This window comes from Elgaria multicarinata, chromosome 10 (genome assembly GCF_023053635.1).
Source record: "Elgaria multicarinata webbii isolate HBS135686 ecotype San Diego chromosome 10, rElgMul1.1.pri, whole genome shotgun sequence".
NCBI lineage: Eukaryota > Metazoa > Chordata > Lepidosauria > Squamata > Anguidae > Elgaria > Elgaria multicarinata.
The window spans coordinates 94,879,670-94,898,371 of NC_086180.1; the positions used below are offsets into that span (position 1 = coordinate 94,879,670).

The following is an 18,702-nucleotide window of genomic DNA, read 5'->3' on the forward strand; positions in this document are numbered from 1 at the left end:
CACAAAGGTAAGAACTATTTACTTACCGAAATAAAGTTCTCTTCTCCAAACGAAGAGCTCGAGAATCTAAAATGCTGCTGTCCTGATGCAATACAAGTGGCTATAAACATGGAAGGGACAAAATGATACGTTACTGTGGAACTTTCTTTAATAATATTTCTAAAACAAATAGCAGAGCTATGCGTAAGTAATGAACTTTTAATATTACACATGAAGCATGTAGTCTTTTACTTGACAAGATAAATACAATATTTTCCTTAATGTTATGCATACCGAACAATATAATGTTCAGTATGCATAACATAATGTTATGACTGAACAATAAAACAATCTCTGAACTACCTGTTATTTAGGGGTATACTACCATTGTAGATACAAGTTCCGTTTGAATCTATAAATTCTACTTCAATTATTCAAATATTTGTTTCCAAATCATCAATCCTCAGATATATTCTTCAGATAAATTCTTTGAAATTAAAACATATTATCTTCTTAAACTTTTTCTAGCTTGCTTTTGTCGATGACTCTTTGCCCACTTTCAGTACAGTGTTTACATGCAAAGTATTCCTTGATACTTTTTATCCTTAGATTTTGACCTGGTTCACACCTAATGCTAACCTATGGTTAGGTTAGCTCATGGTTTGTTGCCCTAGCAAGGATTTATCTGGCAAATAATCAAACCGTGGTTTGTTTTATCAATACCTAGGTTGTTTTCCCCCTCCTCCTTCATCTGTTCCCTCCCTGTATCCCAAATGCCACGTGTCACTATAGTACTGGCATACTCAGAGCCACTCATGAGTTGCTTTGCCAGAACACAGAGGCAATGGGCAAGAGTGGTAGCACTCCTACCCACTGTTTCTGTGATCTGGCAAAACAACCCATGAATGGTTTTATGTTCATATGTGATCACAACCCATGATTTAAACAACTCAGAGTTCACAACAAATCATGGGTTCCTTTTCTGGGTTGTCCATAGTTAATAAACCATAGTTGGTTAGCACAGCTGGGTTAATATCACAGCAACTCAGAAGTCAATAAACTATGGGTTAGTGTTATATGTGAACCAGGTATCTGAGTGCTGTAAATTTCAAGTTGTTTCCACCTCACCCCTTCCCAGTACCATTCCTCATACCTTCCCAGCTATGTTGGGAAGAGATAAGGGGGCCTTGCACACGCTGAGCGTTTTCCTAACACTGGCAAGTACTGAGCAAAAGGACCACATCTGCTTCCACCTCCCTGGCCTTCCTACCAGTCGCTAGTCCTCCAGTTAAGAGACCCACTGCTGCTACGTCCTCCTATCCCAGCACAGCCAGGAGGCTCAAGGCAGAAAGGGGTAGAGGCATGCTTGCCACATGCCACAGACAACTGTGACTCTTATTTTAAGAACTGGCTCTGCTGGAAATGGAGGAGATCATCAAAGGGTTTGCACACTGATCATTGACAGGTGCTGGGAATAATTTATTTATTTATTATTGCATTTATATCCTGCCTTTTTTCCTCCAAGGAACCCAAGGCAACGTACACAATCCTCCTCCTCCTCTCCATTTTATCCTCACAACCACCACCCTGTGAGGTGGGTTGGACTGAGAGTCTGTGACTGGCCCAAAGTCACCCAGTGAGCTTTCGTGGCCAAGTGGGGACTGGACCCCGGTTCTCCTGACTCCCAGTCCGACACTTTAGCCACTATGCCACACGGGCTCTCAGTATGCCACAGCTCAGTATCTTAGGCCGTTTCTACACCTGCCTTTTTTCCTGGGATCATCCCTGTGCATCCAAATGATACACAGGGGATCCTGGGAGCAGGCAGGGATGATCCCTCCATTTTCCTGGGATAATCCTTCGGTGTAGAAAGGGCCTTAGTCACACCTCCTCTATTTGGGCTAAATGCAAAAATGCACCAGAGGATACAGTTGGTTGTGACGATGGGAAGGGTAAGTCCTGCCTGATTAATTTGGGCACTAGTTTTAATTGAGCTACAGAAGGTTAAGTGATTAATCATTTTGATTAACTGATTAAAGTTGCAGTCCTATTTTTTTTTACATGTTGAGTACTTTAATTTATACTTAGGGACACATTAATTTATTGCTAATTTGCAAAGACATCATAGGGAGCCATTTTTATAAGATGCTGAGCTGAAACCTGTATACAGGATTCAAACTCAGAGAGGTTCGGTTCTGGACAGCAAACAAATAAATGAGCAGATTCAAAATGGAAAAAGTTGCGTGTTTGTGTGGGGCATATTTTAAGATTACATTCTCATTTTGTGTGAATTCATAAAACTAATTATGAACAGTAATACTACAGATACTAATGTAGGGTGAAAAACACATCAAGAAAGCAATGAAGTAGTTTGGGAATTTATCATTCTGGTCCATCTACCATTAGAACTGATGGGAGGCCGCCCTCTGGCTTCTGCCACCAGTGAGGAATCTCAGGCCCAGTGGGAGGTGCACCCCCTGCCTCCAAGGAAGACATTACGTCAAAGGGGAGATCCACCTGTCCCCTTCCACTGGGGCCAATGAAGGAAGAACCACTTTCCTCTACCATCTCATTCCTTCTATATTGGCCGGGCTTGCACAATTATTCCTGCATTAAGCAGGAGGTTAGACTCAATGGCCTTATAGGCCCCTTCCAACTCTACTATTCTATGCTCAACGGGCAAAACTACACAGTTTGGCTTGGTTCACTGACCCCCACATGTGCCACTCGCATGCCTGGCATTTCCTTAATTACAAATAAAGGAAATTTATTAAAGGAAACAGGTTGCCATGCCCTCTGAACCCAGCCTGTGGTTTGGTGGGGGTGGCTTTTAATACACCCCACAACCCATGAATTGTGGGGTATATTAGAAGCCACTCCTGTTGTATTGCACACAGGGCTCAGACAACACAGCAATCCAAGATGTGGTGCAGGTAATTAAACAATTGATGGGCACACTCAGGGCAAACTACCTATATACTGCATAGTTTCCCCTGCTGATCATGCAAACTGAGCCATTGTGTCTATTAGATTGTGAGCCTGAGGACAGGGATTGCTTCGTTCTTTTACTATCTGTACAGTACTTAGAAAATGTTAGACACTTTCTAAATCTTAATTATTATTATTTTTTTTAAAAAAATTAAGTAATAAAGATATACCTTATCTCCACCAATTAAAAACAGATCTACTGCAGCTATGTTAATACCATGGTTCTCACAGAACACAGATAACACCTCCTTGATTGAAAATCCAGCTCTAACGGTCATCATATAGGATGAGCCATCTGGAAGGTTTATATGGCAGCACTGAGTTGACTCCTCTTTCTCAACTACACGTCCAGATGCCTTGTAGGAGTCAAACTTTCAAGAGACAAGAGAGAAGATTAAGGTTTGATGTGGAAATAAAAACAAAAAACAAACACAGCAAAGTGGAAGATGTATAAATCAAGTATCAATACAAGCCTGAATGAGCCCCGAACCTTTAGAGCTGCCCCAATTGCCATCATCTGCCGTAACGCAAGCCTGCTTTTTACCTTTGAGCTCAGTAACCTTGCTATAAACACTTGTAAGTAGGTGATCTTAGGACTTGCTCTCTTAGCAGACCACCAGAGTGCACAGGATGAATGCACCAGCCTTTAAAACTTTCTCCCCCTACTTTTCTGTTCTTACATGTCAGCTGATGGGAACTTACTTGCAATGAAATTTTGAAGAGGGAGAAGGAAAGGCAGGGCGAACTCCACGTGAAACGGTGATATTTCATGTACCATCTCATAATACTGCTCAAACTGGAACCTTCGCTTCTGCATAAGTTCAGTAGCTTAAGTATAACAAAGGATTCCGTCAGCCTCCACAAACTTCTTCCTCCCCGTCTACTTTGTACCATCGGGCTTACCTATTGCCTTGCGCGAAGTTTTGGTCTTCTTCTGCTCCCTCAGAACTGCCACCATGGTCAGTTCTGGAAGCCAAGGTCAGTTCTTAGAAGCTCTTCCCAAATGGATAGCACTCAGTTCTTATCATATCAGAATAAGTAACACACACACCCTTTACAATTTTAGCTGCTAGAGAAACATGGTGTATAACATCACATCAATTACAGTTTGATCCATTCTCTCATAAAAAATTGACTATATGGAGAAACCCAGATTTAAGAATTGGAAGGAAAGCATTTCTGTGGAGGACATGGACGGAGAAGATGGTTTTTACTTTGGATCAATTAATAGGCTCAGACGATGAGTTTTGTCCTTTTCAGACTTGTGTGTTAAATATAATTTACCTGCTATGGCTCAATGGCAATACTTGCAATTGCAACACATGCTAGAATCTAGGTTTAGTCCAGCTGCTTTTATTTATTTTTATTTTATTTTTATTTATTAGTTATATCCCGCCTTTTTCCAACAAGGAACCCAAGGCGGCGTATATAATCCTCCTCTCCATGTTATCCTCACAACAACAACCCTGTGAGGTAGGTTGGGCTGAGAGTATGTGACTGGCCCAAAGTCACCCAGTGGGTTTTCATGGCCAAGTGGGGACTAGAACCAGGCAGGATCTCCCAACTCCCAGTCCAACACCTTAGCCACTACAGCACACTGGCTCTTTTACAGGTCCGGAGCCTCCAGCACTGTTAGAAACCCTTTCAACAGCTGAACTGGCACGTCGATCCATGACCCATATATATATATATAAGTATTTAATAGCAGTAAGTAAATATGATACCCATAGTTTAAGACTAGACTGGAATAGAGAATTGGAGTGTCCTATTTTGCCTAACCAACGGATGATTTTATTTATTTATTTATTTATTACATTTATATACCACCCCAAGCTAAAGCTCTCTGGGCAGTTTACAAAAGTTAAAAACAGTGAATGTTAAAAACAAATATACAAAAATTTAAAAGCATAAAAACAACAGTATCGTTTAAAACAGAAATTCTGGGGGCAGTTAAAAAAACTCAGCATATGTTATTAACTGCCTGGGAGAAGACAAAAGTCTTAACCTGGCACCGAAAAGATAACAATGTTGGCGCCAGGCGACCCTCGTCGGGGAGATCATTCCAAAATTGGGAGGCCACCACTGAAAAGGCCTTCTCCCTTGTTGCCATCCTCTGAGCTTCCCTCAGAGTAGGCACTCAGAGGAAGACCTTAGACGTTGAGTGTAGTATACGGGTAAGTTCATGTCAAGAGAGGCGTTCCATCAGGTATTGTGGAAATGTATAGGCAGCCAATGCAAATAGCCAGAATCGCTCTTATATGTTCGAACCTTCTGGTTCCAGTTATCAATCTGGCCGCTGCATTTTGCACAAGCTGCAGCTTCTGAACCATCTTCAAAGGCTGCCCCACATAGAGGGCATTGCAGTAATCTAATTTGGAGGTTACCAGAGCATGGACAACTGAAGCTAGGTTATCCCTGTCCAGATAGGAGCATAGTTGGGCCACCAACCAAAGTTGGTAGAAGGCACTCCGTGACACCGAGGCCACCTGGGCCACAAGTGACAGAAGGTTCTAGGAGAACCCCCAAGTTACGAACCTGCTCCTTCAAGGGGAGTGCAACCCCATCCAAAACAGGTTGAACACCCACCATCCGGTCAGAAGAACCACCCACTAGCAGCATCTCAGTCTTGTCTGGATTGAGTTTCAGTTTATTAGCCCTCATCCAGTCCATTGTTGCAGCCAGGCACTGGTTCAGCACATCCACAGCCTCACCTGATGAAGATGAAAAGGAGAAACAGAGCTGCATGTCATCAACATGCTGATGACAACACACTCCAAAACTCGGGATGACCGCACCTAATGGTTTCATGTACATGTTAAACAGCATGGGGGACAAGACTGACCCCTGTGGAATCCCATACTGGAGAATCCATGGGGCCAAGCAATGTTCCCCAAGCACCACCTTCTGGAGCCGACCAGTCAAGAAGGAGTGGAACCACTGCAATGCAGTACCTCCCACTCCCAACTTGGACAGTTGTCCCAGAACTGCTTGATGGTATCGAAAGCCGCTGAGAGATCAAGGAGAATCAACAGTCACACTCCCTCTGTCTTTCTCCCAACATAGGTCATCATATAGGGTGACCAAGGCTGTTTCCATGCCAAAACCAGGCCTGAAACCCGACTGAAATGGATCCACATAATCAGTCTCATCCAAGAGTGTCTGGAGCTGGCCCGCAACCACCCGCTCAAGGACCTTGCCCAGGAATGGAACATTTGCCACTGGCCTGTAGTTTCTAAGGTTTTCCAGGTCCAAGGAAGATTTCTTCAGGAGTGTTCTCACTACCGTCTCTTTCAGACAGTCTGGGACCACTTCCTCTCGCAGAGAGGCATTAATCACTTCCTTGGCACAGCCAGCTGTTCCATCTCTGCTAGCTTTTATTAGCCAAGAGGGGCAAGGATCCAATATGGAGGTGGTTGCACGAACCTGTCCAAGCACCTTGTGCAAAAAAATAAATAAAATGTTTTGGGTTTATTTATTTATTACATTTTTATACTGCCCAATAGCCGAAGCTCTCTGGGCGGTTCACAAAAATGAACCGTTGGGTTTATTGAACTCCACATTGCCTTTTTAATAAGGGTTTGTCTCACTTGCACAATTGTTGGAGATGTAATGCACCTAATGCTTCCCTTATTCTTATTTTGGCAATGCCCAGTAGTCACCTCATTTTAGGAGGAGTTTATAATAAGGATAAACTTTGTTCTTAAACAATCTATAATATGAAACAATGTCCATGTCCTCCTAAACTACCTACCAGCTTCTTGGAAGTTAACACATGGTCAGCGCAGATGGATCTTCAGAGCCCTTATGAGTTAAAAGACTTATACTATTGCATTGGAAGGACAAATTCACACCTCCTATAATGCAATGGATCGAGGACCTAATAACATTATCAAGTTTTGGACGGGTGTTATATAGATGCCACTTGCCAGTGGATAAATACATGGATACCTGGTCTGCTTTTCTTGAAACCTTTGTATAACCCCAGCCCCTTTTTTAATAAATGGTACACATGATGGAAAATGACAATAATTTTATATATGTAATGCAGGCCCCAGATTATACCAAAAGGAGGGTATCATGATGACATCATGATACTATGTGACATCATGATCCAAAACCTGTTGGGATTTTAAAGAGGTTTTACAGTTTTAAACAAAGCAAGAAAAAGCCCTCAGCCACTTCACCTCATAAAGTTAATTTAAGTATGTGCAATTCTTACAAACCGTCCACAGCCTCCTAAATTCCTTTGAAGTGCTCCCTCCCGGCCTGAGGAATTCTCCCCCGCCCCCGCTCCATTTCCAATTGTCATTTTTCCTCTCTTCGTTTTCTCTTCCCTTCCCTGTCATTGTCTTTTTTTCTCTTCTTTATTCCAGCCAGAGCCTATCTTGGGAATTTTTTTCAAGAGAATTCTCTTTGGTGGGCAAGAGAAATTTACCTGCTATTTACCTGCATGGCATTAAGCAGGGGGTTGGACTCGATGGCCTTGTAGGCCTCTTCCGACTCTACTATTCTATGATGCTATGAATTCTGAACTGTGTTTGACTTTATACAAACAGACAAGAGGATTTGTTTTTCTTGTTCTCCTCCTCACCCAGGTCTTCGAGAAAAGTGGGTTCAACATGGTTGCAGAAGAATGATTCTGGGGCTGTTCTGTCTGTTGGCAATTCTCCAGCAAGAGGAAGGGTTACAGCTCAGTGACTGAACACATGCTCAGCATGCAGAAGGTCCCCGGTTCAATCCCCAGTATCTCCAGGTAGAGGTAGGGGAGAATCCTGCTTCCAACCCTGGAAGCCAATGTCAGTCAGTGTTGACACGAGTAGATGGACTCGGTATAAGACAGTTTCTTATGATCCTATCAACAGAAAGCTTGAATAAATATAGATGGTTGTTGTTGTTATTATTTAGGTGGAGGGGAGATAGATACAGCTCACTTATACAAACATTTGTATGCTTACTCAGACATATGTTTAATGGGGTTACTCCCAGGTAAGTGGGAGTAGGACCCCAGCGCAAGTAACTTTTGCAGGGAGGTTTGCAGTCTGAACTTTTGCATGTTTACTCAGAAGAAAGTTCTGAGTTGTCTACCTGATTTAATCCAATGAACTGACTTACTATTTCAGTTAAGTCTTATGCATGCTTTGTCCTTTGTCATTCTGCATGAACTCTAGCTTCAGTGACAAGGGAAAGACAGTTAGTGCATGCTCTAGAGCTTCTCCATAACTTAGCCCTAGTTTTGAAAACAGGTTTACTGGTTAAATCCCTGTGCAGTATGGGCACAAACAAAGTTATGGAAATAACACAAATGAGAGCTTGTGCATAACAAGGAGGTAGCCGAGAGTTGTACAAAACAAAATATTATTTTTTATGAAGAGTTGCTTGAGTATGAGGTGGGACTGTTGTATGGAGGGAACATAATTGGTAGGGGAGAATGTAAGTGCTCAATGGTAAAAGAAAAGTATTCTGCATATGCTCAGAGGCACTCTATATTTAAGAACGTAAGAAGAGCCATGCTGCATCAGACCAAGGTCCATCTAGGCCAGCATTCTGTTCACACAGTGGCCAACCAGCTGCCCATGGAAACACACAAGCAGGGCATGAGAGCAACTGCACCTTGCACCCATGTCACCCTGCTGCTAACATTGGTACAATATAAATAAATTCCAGTAATTGTAAATTTGCATGCAATTGCATTGAATTTGGTCCAAGTTTGAAGGCCAAGCAGAATCGGGCCATCTTTAGGTCTCCAAATAACATTTCGGTTTACTTTCACTAAATGCTGCAAGAGGAGGGAGGGACTGTGGCTCAGTAACTTACAGATCCACTTTCCAATCCGAGGGCAGAGCTTTACCTTGGGTTCCCACCACTGTGCTTTGGGGTAGGGCAAGGATGGGACCATGAGATGACCATTCTTCCAGTGTCAGCACACTGCATTATGAAAAGGCCTTAAACTGGTTTCTTACTTAGGGACACCTCTAGTGTGTCTGCAAGTTTTATGGTCCACATGAAACATAAGAGAGATCAGTATGTCATCTTTTGCAGACCAACAAAATGTCAAGGATACCCTTGCATAAAAACTGCAGTGGCTGTCCTTCTGCAAGTCATGATCCCCTCTGATGGGGCAGTTTGTGAATTTTTCATCCAATTCTTCCAAGGAATAAACAAGTTGTTGGCATTTCCCTTGAAAAGAATATCAAAATGTAAGGACACACACCCCACCCCACCCCACCCCCACTTACTTATTTTTCTGACATTGGGCAGGTGTAATCCTTTCCCTGAGGAGGTCCTATGCCTGCAATCATCACCCAAGTCTGACCAAGATAAAAAAGTTACAGCGTTTTCTGAACCTTGAATCAGTTTGGTACTGAACTGAAGTGGACCAACTCCAAATTGGCCCAAAGGGAAGTATGATGTTTTCCAAACCTTGGAATCAGGGTCCAAGTTGAAGGTGGGTGGTGGGGTTCAGTGAATGCTCTAGTGTATGTACACACACACATAGTAGAGGTGTGCACTGACCCCCACTTCAACTGAGAAATAATTACATGCAAATTTGTGTTATGGGCTTGTGCCCCAGATTTTTTAAGTCCATCTTTGGTGGACTTGTAAAAAAAGTTAAGACATTTTGGACTCAGATACACTCTTTAATTCAAAAAATATTAAAGACAAACATAGAAATGAAACCGGAAGCTTTCTTACTTGGACTAATGGACAAACAAACAAAAGAGAAGGGGGGAACCCTGCTTTTGTATATGGTGACGGCAGCAAGATTACTATTCGCACAGAATTGGAAAGATCCAGCAATACCGACAATGGAGGAATGGATGTTGAAGATGATGGAACTTGCAGAGATGGCAAAACTTACAGCGATAATGAAAGAAAGGTCAACAATTATGTTTATGTTGGAATGGAAACCTCTGATAGAATATTTGAAAGAGACAGAGAAAAATGATGTATTTGTTTGTTGATTTTAGATTAAGAGGGGGAAAGGGAAAAGAAGCATAATTCTGTGAATCGAATGTATATAAATTAGGTGGAAGGGTAATTAAGAAATTAAAGGGTATTTCTGGCATGAAGAGGGCAAAAGAAAAATGTATCCTAACCTCATCCCTAAATGTTTTTTTAGTGTAATTGTAGTTGCTATATGTATGCATTATGTGTGTGTATGTATTATGTGTGATGTTCATTTAGAAGTTGTTGGAAAAATAAAAATGATAAAATTAAAAAGAAAAGAAAAAAGAACCTAGCTATGCTATTGCTTCTACGGTTTGCATCTGGGACCTCATGAGCACTAAAGTGGTGATGTTCTACAGGGCTACTGCTTAACCTACAGCCTCTCTGATGTATACGGATGATTCTGTGGACATTGAACCTGGGGGATGACCAATGTCCTCTCAAGCATTTTCTTATGTCTATCCAGTAGCCATGCTGATGACAGGATTGTTCCTAGCCAGTAGGGATGTGCTCCGCTCCGATTAGAAGCGTAGAAGCAGAAGCGAATTGGACTGCTCCGCCTTGCCCAGAGGCGGAGTAGAAGCGGACCAGGGACCCCTAGAAGCAAGGCGAAGAAACGCGCCCATTTTCGGAGCGCTTCTCTTTCCGCGGACCGATCCGATTGCCATTTTGAAACATTTCGCCCATAGGATTGCATTGCGGAAAAGAAAAGGGGATAACTGTTGTTTTTGAAGCTATCTTTCTGAAACTTCTAGTGCTTAGAGAGTCATGGCTGGGGGTCATTTTGAGCCTACTCTCAGCTCTCTGCGTGGTGTGGTTCGCTTGCTAGAATTTTTTAAAAAGTAGGGTAAAAACGGGAAAAAGATTACCTTTTCCAAGGGCTGAGGGGCAGAGTCAACTCCCGGTCATGATCACATGATCCCAAAGTTGGAGGAGGGGATAGGCAAAATGGGTAACTTGGGATTCTGGGAACTTCTCTTTCTTAGTCTGAACGGACTTTTCCCAGTGTTTTTTAAAACAGTAGCCCCACCAAATGCACAAACACAACCTGAAATCATATACTAAACCAATAATAAGAGATAGAAACACAGCACTGCTACCCACCCTAACTTTGGGGAACAACTGAAAAGATGTGGTGCAAGGGGATGAGCTCCCCTAGGGCATCCCATGTGGACGTGCCCTCACTCTCTCCTGTACTTGGAGGGCCATCAGAGCCCTCCAAAGAGAGTAAAGACAGGTTGCTTACCTGTAACTGTAGTTCTTCGAGTGGTCATCTGTGCATTCACACATATGGGCTTTGCGCCTGCGCAGGGCCAGCTTCGGAAACTTCTATAGCTGAAAACATTTTAGGTGGGAACCCCTCCCCCACCGTCCACTGAGCATGCTCAGGGGTTCCCGCCTAAACAGTCTCACTGAGGAGAGCCACCAGGTGATCAAAAAATAATGACACCATAGTGGGGACGGTGGGAGGGTTGTGGCACAGATGACCACTCGAAGAACTACAGTTACAGGTAAGCAACCTGTCTTTACTCTCTTTGGAGGGCTCTGATGGCCCTCCAAGTACAGGAGAGAGTGAGGGCACGTCCACATGGGATGCCCTAGGGGAGCTCATCCCCTTGCACCACATCTTTTCAGTTGTTCCCCAAAGTTAGGGTGGGTAGCAGTGCTGTGTTTCTATCTCTTATTATTGGTTTAGTATATGATTTCAGGTTGTGTTTGTGCATTTGGTGGGGCTACTGTTTTAAGAAACACTGGGAAAAGTCCGTTCAGACTAAGAAAGAGAAGTTCCCAGAAGTTCTTCGTGGTCTCTGTGCATCACACATATGGGCGAATAACAAGCTGACTACCCAGAGGTGGGTGGTGTCAGGTGATGGATGAAAAATTCAACGGATTGCCGATAAGACGGCACGTCCAAAGGCACAGTCTCTACGCACTCTGATGTCCAGATGGTAGTGACTGGCAAAAGTCAGAGGTGTCGACCAGATATCCGCTTTGTAGAGGTATGGCAATACCTCTTTCAAAAGCTGAAGCAGCGGCCCCTCCTCTGGTGGAGTGAGAGCGCACTTTCCCCTTCAGCGGGGGGCCAGCAAGTTCATAGGCTAATTTGATAGACTGAAAAAAACCCAGCAGATATTCTCTACAGAGATGCTTGGAGTCCCTTTTGTTTGACCCATAACAAACAAAAAATCTTAGGGATCTCCAGAGAGTCACTGTTCTGTCCAGCGTATGTAGTGTCGACTCAAGAAGAGTTGACGGCGCAAGGAAAAAGCTTGGCAGAGTAAAATCCTGCCCAAGGTGAAAGGAGAAACAACCTTTGGAAAAAAGCTGGGTCCGGTTTAAGGACCACTTTGTCGGCATGAAAACCCGTATAAGGTGAGTCCATACGGAGTGCCGCTAACTCTGACGCACATCTAGCAGACGTTATGGCAACAAGGAATGCCACCTTAAAAGTCGGTAAACACAAATTTGTCTTTGCCAACGGTTCGAAAGGCTTGGCCGACAGTGCTTTGAGCACCACGGAAAGACTCTATTGCGGAACAAAGGAATGAAGGGGTGGAACTGTATCTTTCATCCCTTTCATAAAGCGCTTAACCAGTGGATGAGTGAAGACCGGACAACCCTGAATCCATAAATGTGAGGCAGAATCGCTGCCAGATAAACTCTAAGTGAGGAAACTTAAGGCCTCCTTTAACAAGGAAAAAGGGAAAGTGAGGATGGTGGAAATAGGCTCTGAAAGGGGTTTCTCATTCCTGCTTAGTGCAAAGGAGGAGTGAGCTTCCCATTTGGTAGCATATGATTTTCTAGTCGCTAGTTTCTTAGCTGCTAGAATTATGTCCCACATATAAGGGGGTAAGGATTGACAGTCTAATATTGTGGTTTCTACTATGAGGTCCAGAGAGCTCAATAAATTGAGGATTAGTCCCACTGCCTTCGATAGCATCCTCTTCTAAGAAGCCAGTTGTCTAAATATAGGTAGACTTTCACCCTGTGTAGGCAAATGAACTGCCATATATTTTGCAAACATTCGGTGGGCTGTGCTTAGATCCAATAGATGCACCCAAACTGGGACATATCGGTACCTATGATAACCCCAAGGTACCTCTGGCGAGTGTTCTGAATGGCTATATGGAAGTATGCATACTTATGTGTATGGGACAAAACCTACTCCCTTGTTGAGAAGCAGCATTAAGAAAGACAGTGTGTCATCCATAATTTGCTGGTTCTGATGCAGTAAACGAGATGAGCAATGAGATTGAACAATCCTTCACCCTTGAATGGTAAATCATCCATCTAGTTCACAGAGTGAGACCTGCTAATCATAGGTATGCATGCGAAGCGCCAGAGCGCGCACCATCGCTCTCAACTCACAGTGAAGTGACGGGTCATGTTAAGTTGCTGACAAGAGGAAAAGTTGTATCTGGACATCATAACTAGATAGTGTATGACTCTGGGGCCCAAAGCAGATGAATATGTTCTGAAAACTCCCCTTGGGGCTAACAGAACTAATATAGAATTGGAACATGGGTGCATAAAGAAAAAACCCCATGTCCATTACTGGACCTTATGTAAAGATTCTGCACTTTCCAATGTCAGAGCCATCAAAGAAGGGCCCTTCCAGGAATTTTTAACTGTCAGAAGCAGTGCTGGGAGGAAAAATATCGACACTGGAGTTGGCTTCTCAGTACACACAGCATGAGATACAAAAACCTGCACTTTATTTTCCCAGTTATGTGTCTCAATACCAAGCCTGGTCATCCTCAATGACCGGGAAGTGGTATAAGTCCTCCAAAGGAGGTTCTGCCCTGTGTAGGTGATGCAGAAGAGAGCAATGTTGAGACCGACTGATAGTCCTCAAAGGATTGAAGGGAATCAGGTCTATTCTTATGCTCTAACTCATCTTCCCCAAGTTGATCTCCTGATGTCCCATGGAATGGGGGTGGAATGGGGAAGAGCTAAGTAATTGTGCTGACGCATTGTGGCTGTAACAGCTGAGCCCTGTGTATCGCTCGCAATGACAGTGATCACAGTTGTACGTATCCCCATCACGATACTAAAGCCAGTACCCATGCTTGTATGGTATTCTCAGGAGACGTGGCCCGTTTAGCACTGTATGCTCTCCTCTTCCAAGGAGTGGGAGAACCCCAAGAATGATGACATCAGACATCATGGTAATAAAACGCTCTCCATTGAAAGCAAAGCACTCAGAGCGTAGAGACTCTGGAATGGGGACCTTGAAATAGGTGGTTAGCTTGCAAGGTATACACTGCCTGATGTGGTGGACAGATGTCCATTGGCTTTGGAGGGGAGAGATATTACATCTCACCCTCTAACATTGAAGCTGCATGCGAGATGCCCTCTTGGTATCAAGAGTGTCAGCGTTTGTACCAAAGAGCTATTAACGTTATTGCCAATCTCGGTATCAAGGGTTCCAGCCTTGGTACCGAAGAAACCAGTTATGTTATTGTCATTTTCAGGACCAAAAATTTCACCTTGGTACCAAAAAAGTCAGTTATGTTCATTGCCAGTGTCAGCATAGAGAACTCCAATTGCCACTGTTGGTATCGAGGGCTCCAGGCTGTACCGAAGAAGCTACATTGTTGCCAGTCTCGGCATCGAGGGATTCATTCTTGGTACCGAAGAAGCTAGTTATATTGTATCTCGGTACTGAGAGCAGTCTAGGTACCGAGAGGTCACAGGCTAGGCACTGACGAAGCTAGTTATATTGTTGCAAGTCACGGTACCGAGAAGCTTCAATCTAGGTACTGAGAGGTCACAGGCTAGGCACTGAAGAAGCTAGTTATATTGTTGCAAGTCTCGGTATCGAGAGGCTTCAGTGTACTGAAGAACCTAGTTATTATTGCTACCGAGGAGGCCAGCCATGGGGACTCTAACAGTAGTGGTTAGATCTGGCTTCCATCGAACGGCAGATCCTCTATGCGGGTGCGTGCCTGCTGGGGCGGACCTCAGCTACACATGCCTTCGTAGCGCAATGGAAACTACCATGGCTTTGAGGCGCAGTCCGTAGCGTGGCGTGCTGTATTAAGCTATTGTCGAGAAAGTCTCATAGCCTCAACACAAAAACATCTGCCAGTTCCGTTTGGTCATCTGGCAAGAATCTGGAGAGATGTAATCTTCCCCCATAAAAAGAGCTTACGTTTTGCCATTGTGGCTTGGTAATTGTGCACACGAAGGGATAAAGCTGTAGAAGAGTATACTCTTCTCCCCAGGCAGTGCAACCTACGGCCTTCTTTGTCCACTGGTGCATTATTTGTATGTAAATAGGAACGGGACAATTTAATCCTGCTTCTTATAAATATATGTTGTCTAGCCTCCTCGACGTTGTGGCATAGAGGAGGGCAGCTTCCATGATTGTTGTGCTGTGCGCAGCAGCACAGGCAAATATGGAACAGCCACTGGGGTTGATGACCCACAGTATACGGCATCGTAAACTGGGTCATTAAATTTCTCTATAGGTTGGGATATTTGAGCCCCTAGGGACCTTGCCATTCTTTTTACCTGATCAGTAAAGTGTGCTAAGTCCTCTGAAGGGGACACCACGTCTACAGTGACCACGAGGTCATCTGGTGGTGATGTATCTTGTGAGGAGTCCGATTGGTAATCCTCCTTCGATGGAACATCCAGTCCCATGTCTGATGTAGGCAACGTTTGCAATGCTTCCGACGGTACCGAAGCGGTTGGTACTGCGGTTTGCGATGGTTGCGGAGCGCGCCTCGGTACTGATGGTAGAGGCGGCGGTGGCATGGCCAAGACATCCTCTGTGAGGGGTGGAGGGAAGATTGCTTTGGAGGGTGGTTGGCGGAAACGCGGGTACGGCTCGTGTTGCCGTTCCTACGGATACTGATAATAGTAATCTTGGTGCCTTCTGTGTCTCCAATCCTCGTAATAATACGGAGGATACTAGGGAGGTTGCCAATCAGCGTAATAGTCCCACATTCTTGGAGGGGACAGATGTCGCTCGTCATAGGTCATATATTGAGGACCTGAATGAACTAAAGCCGGTGAACGACCCCGGTCGCATCTGTAAGGAGGCGTTTGTCAGTATCGATAGCCTTCGGTATCGACCGGCGTTTGCTGGGGCACTTGTCGGTACTGACGTCCGTCGGTATCAATGGGCTGTGGTTCCTCTCGGTACCGAGGGGAACTGGGACCCCGATCAGGTACGGTATTATCCAGGGAGGAACCTCTAATTTCGCCTTCCGAAATCGATGATCTGCAGCGGAGAAAGTATCGGTGAGCCGATACCGTGCCCTGCTTGGGGCGGAGACTTCGATACCGGTGGTGCGGATGGTGTCGCCCATCTCGGTATCTAGCTTCCCTGGGAAAGGAGTTCTGAGACAGCCCTGTCCCATGTTCCCACCAGCTGTGCCTGTGATGATGGTGGGACCAAGAGAAGGGCCTCTCCTGAAGATGGTGGATTCCTGCATTGAGCAGGGGGTTGGACTAGATTGCCTTATAGGCCCCTTCCAACTCTACTATTCTATGATTCTATGATCTCAGAGCACGGGCAGGCTCGTAAGGGAGAATCCAGTCTTTCAGATAACCTGGAGCTGAGCCATATAGGGCTTTATAGGTCATAACCAGCACTGTAAAATATGCTCAGGAACAGACTGGAAGCACAGAAACTGTTTCAAAAGGGGAGTTGTATGCTCCCTGTAGCCAGCTCTGGTCAATAATCTGGCTGCAGCTCTTTGAACCAGCTGAAGTTTCCGAACACGTAGAGCGTGTTACAGTAATCCAATCGGGATGTAACTAAGGCATGTGTCACTGTGGCTAGGTCCGACATCTCTAGGAACGGACGCAGCTGGCACACTAGTTTTAACTACCGTATTTCTTCGATTGTAAGACGCCATCGATTCTAAGGCGCACACTAAGCATCACCCTGGTAACGGAGCTGAACGGGATTGAGGGAAAGTCGCTTTGTGAGGTGTTGCCGTAGGCGCGTAAGGCGGTGTGGCACTAAAAACAGCGGAGAGTCTCGTGGCCCCTTAAAGACTGACCCATTTATTCGGGCGCAAGCCTTCGTGGATGCTGTGCCCATATCATCATGCGCAAGTGGACTGTGTGCCCGAATGTATGTGTTTACGGTGTTTAGTCTTTACGGTGCCACAAAACGCTTGGCTGTTTTTTGGTGAGGCTTTTGAGAGAGCCTTTCTTAGGGGGATTATATGGACTTTGAACTGGGGTTTTCTGTTGGTAGTGGAAGCTGGTTGGCGCCGAAGGGGTGGGAAGAAGGGGTAGATACCGTATTTCTTCGATTCTAAGACACCATCGATTCTAAGGCGCACCCCATTTTTAGACCTGTTTATTTAGGGGGAAAAGTGTGTCTTAGAATCAAAGAAATACAGTATGCAAAAGCACTCCTGGCCACCGCTGGAACCTGGGCATCCAGGCTCAGGGCTGAATCCAGGAGTACACCCAAGCTGCGAAACTGCGTCTTCTGGGGGAGTGTAACCCCATCCAGCAAAAGCTGAATCCCTATTCCCTGATCTGCCTTTTGACTGACCATGCACACTTCTGACTTGTCTGGATTAAGCTTCAATTTGTTTGCCCTCATCCAGTCCATTACTGCCAACAGACACCGGTTTAGCACTGAAACAGCTTCATAGAATCATAGCTTGGTAGAGTTGGAAGGGGCCTAAAAGGCCATCGAGTCCAACCCCCTGCTCAATGCAGGAATCCACCCTAAAGCATCCCTGACAGATGGTTGTCCAGCTGCCTCTTGAAGGCCTCCAGTGTGGGAGAGTCCACAACCTCCCTAGGCAACTGATTCCATTGTCGTACTGCTCTAACAGGCAGGAAGTTTTTCTTGATGCCCAGCTGGAATCTGGCTTCCTGTAACTTGAGCCCATTATTCCATGTCCTGCACTCTGGATGTTCAAGAAGAGATCCTGGCCCTCCTCTGTGGGACAATCTTTCAAGTATTTGAGGTTTGCTATCATATCTCCCCTCAATCTTCTCTTCTCCAGGCTAAACATGCCCAGTTGTTTCAGTCTCTCCTCATAGGGCTTTGTGAAGGCGGGCCTCAGCCACAGCCACAGCTGCATGGATAGGCTGTTGCCACCAGCGGGGTGGGGAAAGGGGACGGAGGCAGCCAATAGGGGCATGAAAGGGACGGGAGGAGCTACGCCACATGCAAATTTCAAATGGGGGATTCACTATACATGAGCCACATTTGTATTATTCATGAGCCCCTCTGTGGTGAGGGGACTGAGGGGCAAAAAAGCAGGAAAGTAGCAGTACTATTAGTCCCCATGGTCAATAGTTATTGTAGATTCCTTTTATTGATGGATTATTTTACATTGTCGTAATACACAGCAAATAATGAAGACAACCTAGGCAATAGGGATTCAGCTTGTGTTGGATGGGGTTACACTCCATCTGAAGATGCAGGTCCGCAGCTTGGGTGTACTTCTGGATTCAGCCCTGAGCCTGGATGCCCAGGTTTCGGCGGTGGCCAGGAGTTCATTTGCACAGTTAAAGCTAGTGCGCCAGCTGCGCCCGTTCCTAGAGATGTCAGACCTGGTGTCATGCCCTGCATGGAGATGGAGTCGGGAGATGAGGGGGAGCTGGCGGAGGCTGGACCCAGTGCAGAGGGGCCTGGCTCAGGTGGTGAGAGTAGACTGGCAGAGGCTGTGGCAGAGCCTCAGGGAGAAGAGCCAAGGCCAGCAGGAACCTCTGCCAGCTCTGAGGGCCTGATGCCGGCAAAGACTCTGGAGGAGCCGCAGGGATCTGAGGAGGAGACGGACAAGCCCGGTTTCAGCCAGT

The 18,702-nt window shown here is 45.1% G+C and overlaps 1 protein-coding gene across 2 annotated transcripts in view; it reads right to left on the reverse strand.

Moving 5' to 3' along the window:
- Positions 1–18,702, reverse strand: part of RGS12 (regulator of G protein signaling 12) — a 164,201-nt gene that overhangs the window by 54,924 nt on the left and 90,575 nt on the right. For both annotated transcript variants that reach the window (XM_063135889.1, XM_063135890.1), the window contains exons 10-11: positions 3,138–3,338; positions 27–100 (exon numbers count right to left, since the gene is read on the reverse strand). In XM_063135889.1, the coding sequence (XP_062991959.1) occupies positions 27–100; positions 3,138–3,338 (275 nt within the window). The remainder of the gene's footprint in view (positions 1–26; positions 101–3,137; positions 3,339–18,702) is intronic.